Genomic DNA, 10,626 nt, shown 5'->3' on the forward strand with positions numbered 1-10,626 from the left:
TACAATAAAGACATTTTTTCTGAATTTGTCTAAATCATGTTTTCTCATATTATCATTACTGATATTGTTTTGTGTTTCAGATTACAGAGAAATGCTGGTAAAAGAGCTGACCACGCCATCGTAGACACCGTTCTGTCCGCTCCTCGCTCCAGCTACCCAACATCGTCAAACTGACTGAGAAAACGTCCAGTCTGGAAACTTCCAGGATCTCAAAGTGGTGCCGGGCTACTACACAGTGGCCACAGACAGAGGTCTGTGTGTGTGTCTGTGTGTGTGTCTGTGTGTTGTGTCTGTGTGTGTTGTGTGTGTGTGTGTGTGTGTGTGTGTGTGTGTGTGTGTGTGTGTGTGTGTGTGTGTGTGTGTGTGTGTGTGTGTGTGTGTGTGTGTGTTGTGTGTGTGTATGGGAGTTCCTAACTCAATCCCTCTCTCTGTCTGGCTCTCTGCAGAGGCGGCTGGTGCGTGGAGTTCCAGGAGGGGGTAGAGATGGTGGATGTACACGTGCGCTCTTCGTCAAGGAGGAAGATGATGATAAGAAGCAGCTGCAGGTGGAGGCGGTGGACGTTCCTCTGGGCATCGCTGAGATAGGAAGAGCTTCGTCAGCATCACTATCATCAAGAACACGGTGAGAGCCAATCAGAGATATCTATCTGACCCCTGACCCTCTACTCTTACACGCACTTACACGGTGCTTCAAAACCATACAGCATATAAAACCGTTGACTTCCAGTGAATGTGTATATTATTTTGGTTTATTTTGTTTCTTCCCCTCACCTTAGTTAGCTAAAAACTGTGTGTCTCTCTCTCCTCTTCAGCCAAGAGTGTTATGTCGTTCCTCCAGCCTTCGTACACCTACAGCCGACAGGACAAAGTGGCTAACATCCCCATTACTAGAGAGATCATAGAGGATGGACACGCACAGGTCAGCTACCGCACCCGAGACCTCACCGCCAAGGACAAGAAGGTAACACATGCTATAAGACAGAGATATCACACTTTTCATTTGTCTAAGTTACTTTCTTTTTCCATCCTCATAACTATCTTCCGTCCTCACCAGGACTATGTGACAGTGGATGGGGAACTGTCCTACGGGCCAGGGGAGACCCAGCAGACTGTCCCTGTTCGTTTGTTGGAGATGGGAGAGGGAGATGGTCTGCTGAAGGACACACAGGTCAAACAATTTGTCATGGACCTCAGTAACCCAAGACAGGGTGCAAAGCTGGGACGCTACCCCAGAACCACCGTCACCATCACTGACAAACCAGGTGAGGTTATATACTACTGACACCATCACTGACCAACCAGGTGAGGTTATATACTACTGACACATCACTGAATCACTGCCAACCAGGTGAGAGGTTATATACTACTGACACCATCACTGACCACCAACAGGTGAGAGGTTATATACTACTCTCACCATCACTGACAAACCAGGTGAGAGTTATATACTTACTCTCACCATCACTGACAACCAGGTGAGTATATATACTACTTACTCCATCACTGACCAACCAGGTGAGAGTGTATATCTACTCTCACCATCACTGACCAACCAGGTGAGAGGTTATATACTACTCTCACCATCACTGACCAACCAGGTGAGAGGTTATTACTACTACTCTCACCACTCTACACGCTGACGCGAAACCAGGTTTTTAGAGGTTGACCTCCACACTACGTATCTCTCACCATCACTGACCAACCAGGTGAGAGGTTATATACTACTCTCACCATCACTGACCAACCAGGTGAGAGGTTATATACTACTCTCACCATCACCGACCAACCAGGTGAGAGGACAGGGTCCAGGGTGTATCACATAGCATTAAAAAATAAACTATACTGTTTAGATTATCCCAGAGTTTTGTTCTGTTCCATCAGGACACAATTGCACAACATGTCCCAGACATTATTACCATGGGTTTTGAGAGCTTGGCTAATGTGTGGTTGGAAAGCCAGCCATAACTTCCTCCTCTCTAACATGGCCGTAACAAACTTCCTCTCCCGTTGCTTCCCTCAGAGCCCAGTGTGGTGATGTTTATGAAGAGCACCCAGAACTTCTCCACCGCCGACCCAACCTACTCCATCCCCGTGGTCCGCACCCGCAATAAGGAGGGGCCCGCCACCGTCCACTGGAGGACACGCAACGCTAAACGCTTCGAGCTGTCCGGCCCCCTAAAGTTTGGTCCCGGGGAAACAGATAAGAACATTGTGATCGATCCACGCTCTCACCCTGGCCCGGTGAAACCAGAGTCCTTCCAACTGGAACTGTTTGACCCCAGTACGAAAGCTGTGGTCGGAGAGAGGAAGACGACGATGGTCACTATTACTGATGGAGGTAATACACACAGAAACAGATACTGAAACACACACACACAGTATTGGGTATCTGTAAGGAATCTGATGCACGAAGTGTGCATCACTAAAATAAGTTGCCCAACCCTTTTTGCCACTCCCCCTCTCCCTCCCTCCCTCTCCTCCCCCCGTCTCCCCCCTCTCATCCCCTCAGGACTTCCAGACAATGCCCAGATGGAGAAGAGTGCGGGCTTCATCAACCAGACAGCCACGTCTCCTGGTGGTCGTCTCAACTCTCCCACCAACGTGAAGGCCAAAGCCACCGGCCCCCGGAGCATCCGCCTGAACTGGGACCCCGTAGGAAAATCCCTGGGCTACAAGGTAAGGAACCCCCTTCAGGATCCAACCCCCTGGACTACAAGGTAAGGAACCCCCCTCAGGATTCATCCCCCTGGACTACAAGGTAAAGAACCCCCCTCAGGATCCAACCCCCTGGTTACAAGGTAAGGAACCCCCCTCAGGATTCAACCCCCTGGTTACAAGGTAAGGAACCCCCCTCAGGATTCATCCCCCTGGACTACAAGGTAAGGAACCCCCCTCAAGATTCAATCCTCTGGACTACAAGGTAAGGAACCCCCCTCAGGATTCAATCCTCTGGACTACAAGGAACTGTCATACAGGACCAGTGGAGGCTGGTGGGAGGAGCTATAGGAGGACGGGCTCATTGTAATGTCTGGAATGGAATAAATGGAACGGAGTCAACCGTGGTTTACATATATTTGATGTGTTTGATACAGTTCCATTCATTCTGTTCCAGCCGTTACAATGAGCCCGTCCTCCTATAGCTCCTTCCACCAGCCGCCACTGTACAGGACTTACCTTGACTTAAACCATTTACTCCGTAAGGAGCATCGGTCATCAACAGAGGAACTCAATAGATTACACACCTGGCAACTTTTACTGGTGGAAAATGGGAGATTATTTTCCTTCGCTTTCACTGAACTTTGAACTGCTGTTTTAAAAATGTACTTTGAAAATATAACGTACAAAATATATCCGGAGTAGATATAGAAATAAAGGTTGTGGTCCCTTTATGATTGTTCATTCTCCCTGGTCACCAGGTGAAGCATTGGATCTATGGGGATCCTGAGGCTGATGCCCCCCCTGCGATGAATGTGAAGACAACCCATGCTGATCTGGCCAACCTGTACCCCTATTGTGACTACGAGACGAAGGTGTGTGGCTACAACGCCCTGGGAGACGGAAACTACAGTGACATGGTGCCCTGTAAGACCCTGGAGGATGGTGAGTGAGGTCACATCCTGTTCCTGTCGAAGATGGACTACATATATTTTCTTTGAAACACTACAATTCTAGCTCAAACATTGTGTAGGTCGTTTTCTTCCTTCGTACCTTGTGATTAACTTCCGGTCTACTTTCTATCCTCCCCTATCCTCCAGTCCCCAGTGAGCCCGGTCGTCTGGCGTTTAACGTCATCAGTCCAACTGTCACTCAGGTCAGCTGGGCGGAGCCTGCCGAGACCAATGGTGTCATCACCGCCTACGAGGTCCTCTACACGCCCATCAATGACGACACGAGTGAGTGACCGATCAAATCAAAATGATCTCAGAATTTCTCGGAGTGATGTCTGTGCTTCTAAGACATTCTAAAGGACGACACACACCACACCGAATGTTGACCTGCCGTTTGTCTGCTAATCGTTCGGCTCACTGTGTTTAGTCTGGCCGACAACATTTTCATGGTATTCTAATGTAAAATAGGTTTGCACTCTGTTCGCAAATTATGGCCCGGGCACTCTGTTTAGAGAGTGTACTCCCGGGCCGGGAAAAGCTATTGGTGTGTCCGAGCCGTAACACGTTCTCCACTCCCTCTTGCTTCCCTTTGTAGAGCCGATGGGTGCAGCTAAGAAGGTGAAGATAGACAACCCTAAGAAGAGGATGTTGCTGATTGAGAACCTGCAGTCGGCCCAGACCTACTGCTATCAGGTCCGGGCTAAGAACAGCGTGGGTTGGGGTCCCTTCAAAGAAGCGACCATCAACCTGGCCTCCCAGCCCACCAGACCCATGTCCAGTGAGTAAATAAGAGCAGAAGACATGTACCATCTAGAAAGCATCTAGTATGATCTTGACTGTTACCTGCTGAAACGTTTGTGTCTAGCAAACCAGAAAGCTAATGTTTCAAGAGAAGCTTATCTTACACTTAGATCACACCGACAGCGTCGTTGCGCAAAATAGTACGCAGCATCATCATCTGGATAGGAGTGCAACAAAAGTTCAACATTCACCTTCTGCTACCATTTCTCTCAAGCCGTCTATTCATACAGTTTGACACATTTGTTCGATAAATCAAACGTTTGCACCACGCCGAACGCACTTCACATTCCTCTGCGACACGATGCCGCAAGGCAAACGCAGTGTTTCATTGGAAATCAATGTACTTCTGGTGTACCAAAACGCAATGATGCTGTCGGTGTGATGGAGGCGTTAATCCATCTCTCTTCCTCTCCTCCCTATAGTCCCTATCATCCCAGACATCCCTATAGTGGACGCGGAGGCGGGGGATGAGTACGACGGCTACCTGATGTACAGCAGTGAGGTCATGAGGTCGCCAACAGACTCCAAGAGACCCAGCGTCTCAGACGAAGGTGGGTACCCGCAGACTACGCCACCTTTCCTGGCGTCTCTTTGCAGTCTAGCTTCCGTTATGTACTGGGAGTTGTAATGTCTTTTGAGTGGACCCCAGGAAGAATAGTTGTTGCTAAGTAACAGCTAATGGGGATGAAGCTCACTGTTTTGATCTGTTTTGATCACCAAAGGGATTTTTTTCCATGTTGGCTTGTTATTTAAGATTTACACTTATTGGCTAGTAGCCCTCTCATGATGCCAGTGAGCTTCAGTGCTCAGGGAAACCGAGTGAATGCAGACTGGACAGGACTGTTATAGATGGGTTCCATGCAGCAGAAAGACACATGTCTATCCATCTTCTGTAGTCCAGTCATCTGCTCACTGAAGCAGAAAGAGAAAGAAAGAGAAACCTAAAAAGGGTTTAATGTGTCACGGTCGAGGCTGACAGACAGGAGGGTTTCCTCCATTGTTCTCGCTCTCTTTCTTGCTCTCTTTATCACTTTCTGTCTCCATTTTCATTTTTTCTCATTTATTTCCTTCTCCCCCTCTCTCTCTCTGAAGTATCTTTTAACAAACTGACTTTATTTTACACAAGACCATCAGATCCAAAAATGGTGTCTCTTCTTAATTTTCTTCTTCATGGCTTTCGGTTTTATCATGCCAGTCTTCATTTTCTTCTTCATGGCTTTATCATGCCAGTCTTCATATTCTTCTTCATGGCTTTATCATGCCAATCTTCATATTCTTCTTCATGGCTTTATCATGCCAGTCTTCATATTCTTCTTCATGGCTTTATCATGCCAGTCAAACCTTTCCTATTATTGCTCTGTAGTTTAGATATCACAGAATCTACATACCTCCTCCTCTTCCTCCTTTTCCCTCCTCTCTCAACTCCTTCTAATCACCACGCTTCACAAAAACAAATGCCATGCAACCATACCCCACCCCCTCCCCCCCCCCCCTCCGCCTACCTTCCTCTCCATAACAAGGCTTTATCAAGTTGGTGGGTTCCAAGCTGGACCTGCGTTCGGTGTCCTGGAATAGGCATGTGGATGTGATCCCTTACCACCTCAGCACAGAGACAGAGACCAGCAGCGACGAGACCCCCCGACCCAGCCGAACACAGATACCCCATCAAGGTGAAGACCGCCCTGGATAGACAGACAGATACAGAGATGGCATGCCAGCTACTGTGTACGCCGGGCACAAATCTCCCAATGCAGCTGCAGTGCCCCCTATGCCACCACCTCTCGTCTGCACAAAGTCTTCAGATCTCTAATCAACATCATGTTTCCGTCCTCCAATCTACCCCTACCCCTGGTTCTGGTCTGGCCTCTCCCCCTGTTGCACCTCAACCCTCCCACCAAAAAGGGTCTTCACTTCCAGGCATCAACTGCCCCACCGCCAGTTGATGGTCATGACAGGATTGTCCTGTCTGTCTCTCCTGTCTCCACTCTTTACACCTCTATGTGGAGAGATGCTCTGGGAAGGAGGCAGGTTGTAGGGCTTGTATATACAACAAGCTCTCACAGTCTCACGTCAGAATTACACGTTCATCCATGTTTCTCCAATGTCAAATTTCGAAGTTGTTCCAAACGAAAAAAGTCAAAGTGTTTAAGGTTACGTTTAGGCATTAACTTCAAAATCCTAAGGTTAGGCATTAACTCCGACTGGTTAAGGTAATGGTTAAGGTTTGGGATAAGTTTAGGTATTAACTCCGACTGGTTAAGGTAAGGGTTAAGGTAAGGGTTAAGGTTGGGCATTAACTCCGACTGGTTATGGTAAGGGTTAAGGTTTGGGATAAGTTTAGGCATTAACTCTGACTGGTTAAGGTAAGGGTTAAGGTTTGGGATAAGTTTAGGTATTAACTCTGACTGGTTAAGGTAAGGGTTAAGGTTTGGGATAGGCTTAAAAAACAAAATCTCCAAAACAACTTTCTATTGCTGGATTTGAAACATGCTACCTTTTACACCTTTTGATGCTTACGACCATCCACCATCCCCGTCCACAAGGCCTAGCAAAACCCAAACCTACTTGAAGGTAACAGCGCTCACTGTTGCCCCTAGTGGTCGGTTTTCACGTCATCTCCTGAAGTCTTCAGACATGGATGGACGTCTAATACTGTTTTGTGTCACGGGTGACCTGGTTATGTATAAAGGCTTCTCATGGCTGTGAAAGTGGTGATACCAAATGTATGTATGTCCCTGTGTGCAGTCTAAGGTGGGTGTTTCTCTTGCAGTTTGTTGTGATTTGCCGCTATTAACGTACTTAAATCAATTATTTTGTTTCCAGAATGTTTGGTTTGGGTTATGTTGGGTTCAAGAATGTTTGGTTTGGGTTATGTTGGGTTCCAGAATGTTTGGTTTTGGTTATGTTGGCTTCCAGAATGTTTGGTTTTGGTTATGTTGGCTTCCAGAATGTTTGGTTTGGGTTCCAGAATGTTTGGTTTGGGTTATGTTGGGTTCCAGAATGTTTGGTTTGAGTTATATTGGGCTCTGGAATGTTTGGTTTGAGTTATATTGGGTTCCAGAATGTTTGGTTTGAGTTATATTGGGTTCCAGAATGTTTGGTTTGAGTTATGTTGGGTTCCAGAATGTTTGGTTTGAGTTATGTTNATGTTGGGTTCCAGAATGTTTGGTTTGAGTTATATTGGGTTCCAGAATGTTTGGTTTGAGTTATGTTGGGTTCCAGAATGTTTGGTTTGAGTTATATTGGGTTCCAGAATGTTTGGTTTGATTTATGTTGGGTTCCAGAATGTTCTTGATGTTCTTTCTCTTCTCTTCTGGCTCTCCTCATCTTTGTCTTTCAGAACCAATGAACGGCAGGTTGGAACAGAACTTCCTCTTCCCCGGGGGAAATAATTCCATGTCGCGCAACATGTCTTCATCCAGCTACAGCCAGGTATCTCCCATGTCCACCCTCAGCTCCAGCCACCGAGGGGGGGCCGGGGGGTCCATGTCCATGGAGTCCACCACAACATACCTCTCTGGACAAGGTACGGATGGATGCAGAATGTGTCAGCTTTTGAATCTATCTGTTGACTTACAATGATATGACAATGGCAAGTAATTCCAGCTGGCTTGTCTTCACCAGAACAGTACCCTGTACAGAGTTCATCAAACATGGAGATTTAGAGTTTATATGGGAAACGTGTTGACACCAGAAGTTTGCCGACCTTGCACTCAGAATGTACTGTTTGCTAGAATTCTATTGTTCAGTATCTATGTATTTGGTAGTCGTCATCACTGGTCTCCTCCTCTCCTACAGGAGGAAACTCTCTCTCCCGCACTCAGGTGATTGGGGGCGGGACGCGCACAGAGAATGTTGTCATGAGGAAACGATCAGAGAACAGAGGTTACTATGAGTATGACGACAACATCCGAGATTCCATCATCATAGGAGACCTGTCCAGTGGATTGTCTGGATACACAGATGGCCAAAGTAAGATTTAGATTCATTTGAAGCATATTCTTTTAAGCATATTTGAAAGCAGATTTTCAGCTCTTTGAGTGTAAAGAGCTGATCAATTACAGTTCACCCTGACACAGGTCACAGGCATGAGGCTACAACGAGCCAATTTAGATGAGGTCTTTGACAAGGAGGTATTTGACAAGGAGGTCTTTGACAGGGAGGTCTTTGATTATGAGGTCTTTGCTAAGGGAAATGCCATCACATCGTTTTCAGATCTTTCTGACCTCTACTGTTAACCTGAAAGAAGCTCATCTGTTTGTCTGTATCAATCACGGCTATAAATGTCAGATATACAGATCATCTACAGCAGGCTTACTGATGAGGTGCATGTAGCGGCTGGCTTGGATATCTGTTATCGATTACTGGGGTTGGTGGCTGCACAGAGCTATGCAGGCGCTATGCTGACTGTCGCTCTCTTCTCCTGTTGTTCTCCATACTTCAATCCTCTCCTCCCTCGCCTCTTTCACTGTCCTCCTTCCTTTTCCTCCCTTTGTTCCTTCTCCCACTCTTTCACTTCCTTTCCTGTCCTCCTCCTCCTCCTCCTCCTCCTGCTCCATTTTTGCTTGCTCCGTGCATTCTCAGGTACATATGGCTTCAGTCCCACTCAGACACAGAGTCAGTACGACTACGGTATGTCTCAGGCCTTCCGGGCCAGGACCCAGTCTGAGGATGTCAACGATGCACTACTGAACCTGGACAGGGTGCTCCACGGTGAGTCTGTCTGTCTGCAGCACACTCAGCTGTCCTCTCTCACACCACTGGGACAATAGCAGGGCCTAAAGATACAGTATGGCCTCATGGTAGGGCTTACCATGCCCATAGCTGGTGTGACAGGAAGGCTTTGTGTTGCTGAAGCTATTTTTTGCTGTGATGTATGTTTCTTTTGATAGGGAAAGTTCTCGCTCTCTCGCTCTCTCTCTGCATCACGCTCACTCACCTCTCATTAATCCTATCTCATCTTGTAATAGTCTATGTAACCCCTGTAATTTTGACTCCACTTAACCCCTAACCACCCTCCTTCCCTAAACCCATCTCTCTTTCTCTCCCCCTCATTGACCTATTTTTCTCCCCCCCCCNTTTTTCTCCCCCCCCCCCCAGACGCTCGTTTGGCCCCTGGGGTCCCTGACACCCCCACCAGGTTGGTGTTCTCTGCCCTGGGCCCCACTGCCCTGAAGATCAGCTGGCAGGAGCCCCACTGTGAGAGGGATGTTTTAGGGTACTGTGTTCTCTACCAGCTTCTCAATGGAGGTATGGACCCATGGCCATTTGTGTCACATTCTAAACACATTGTGTTTTGTTGATGTGCAGAAGAAGAATATTGTTTTCCATTTTGAACCTGTGAACACAGTTGTCAGGTTTGGTTGAATAGGATCCGTGAAATTCCAATCCGACATCAACAGTGTTTTACATCCATTGCGAACGACAAGAGTTCCTAAGTAACCACCACGCCTCATGTGAAATAGCACCATATTGCTGATCCCATATCTCCAGTGGAAACAATGATGCAAGTTGGCTATAAAGAGACCTCAAGGCAGACAGGTGTAGGAGAGACATTAATGCTATTGACTGAATCAACTGCCATGCATAGCAAATGTAAATCCTAGGATATTTAATTTCATCAGGATATTTTCCTCTTCACATATAATTTTGGATCTGGCCAGTATTTTCCATATTACCAAACCGATCCGAGGTGCATGGCTGCCGAGCGTGATCCGAGGGTCAACTACTATACTGGGTCGGACCTCGGGTAATCGGGTTCGGGAATATCCGTGAAGACTTCTGATAGGGCTTTCTTCAAATCCTATCAACTGTTTTAGATCTCATAGCCTTGTCCCAGCATCCCTTTACAGTAATCTAACCCCCTTTGTCTCTCTATCCAGGTGATGTGAAGCGTATAAACATGTCCAGCCCCGCAGACAACTCCGTGGTGGTGCAGGACCTGCTGCCTAACCACTCCTACCTGTTCAAGGTGAAGGCTCAGAGTCAGGAAGGCTGGGGACCGGAGAGGGAGGGAGTCATCACCATAGAGTCAGCTGTCGACCCCAACAGCCCACTCAGCCCAATGGCAGGTAATCAGCTATACAGACCACTCAGCCCAATGCCAGGTAATCAGCTATACAGACCACTCAGCCCAATGCCAGGTAATCAGCTATACGAGTTTACGTCACTGCCGCATGCAGGTAATGGCGAGCTATAGCATGAGCTACTCTCCAGG

General features: G+C 47.3%; 1 protein-coding gene across 1 annotated transcript in view; it reads left to right on the top strand.

Moving 5' to 3' along the window:
- The window catches only part of LOC112080649 (integrin beta-4-like), a 51,145-nt gene that overhangs the window by 23,756 nt on the left and 16,763 nt on the right, over positions 1-10,626 (top strand). Inside the window, 17 exon segments of the mRNA XM_070442651.1 lie at positions 11-161; positions 163-255; positions 447-499; positions 502-595; positions 781-961; positions 1,055-1,262; positions 2,021-2,338; positions 2,510-2,676; positions 3,417-3,600; positions 3,756-3,893; positions 4,204-4,386; positions 4,832-4,960; positions 7,750-7,935; positions 8,208-8,381; positions 8,994-9,122; positions 9,510-9,659; positions 10,292-10,480. Of these exon segments, the coding sequence (XP_070298752.1) occupies positions 11-161; positions 163-255; positions 447-499; positions 502-595; positions 781-961; positions 1,055-1,262; positions 2,021-2,338; positions 2,510-2,676; positions 3,417-3,600; positions 3,756-3,893; positions 4,204-4,386; positions 4,832-4,960; positions 7,750-7,935; positions 8,208-8,381; positions 8,994-9,122; positions 9,510-9,659; positions 10,292-10,480 (2,727 nt within the window).

Source organism: Salvelinus sp. IW2-2015, unplaced genomic scaffold, assembly GCF_002910315.2.
Source record: "Salvelinus sp. IW2-2015 unplaced genomic scaffold, ASM291031v2 Un_scaffold16406, whole genome shotgun sequence".
Taxonomy (NCBI): Eukaryota; Metazoa; Chordata; class Actinopteri; order Salmoniformes; family Salmonidae; genus Salvelinus; species Salvelinus sp. IW2-2015.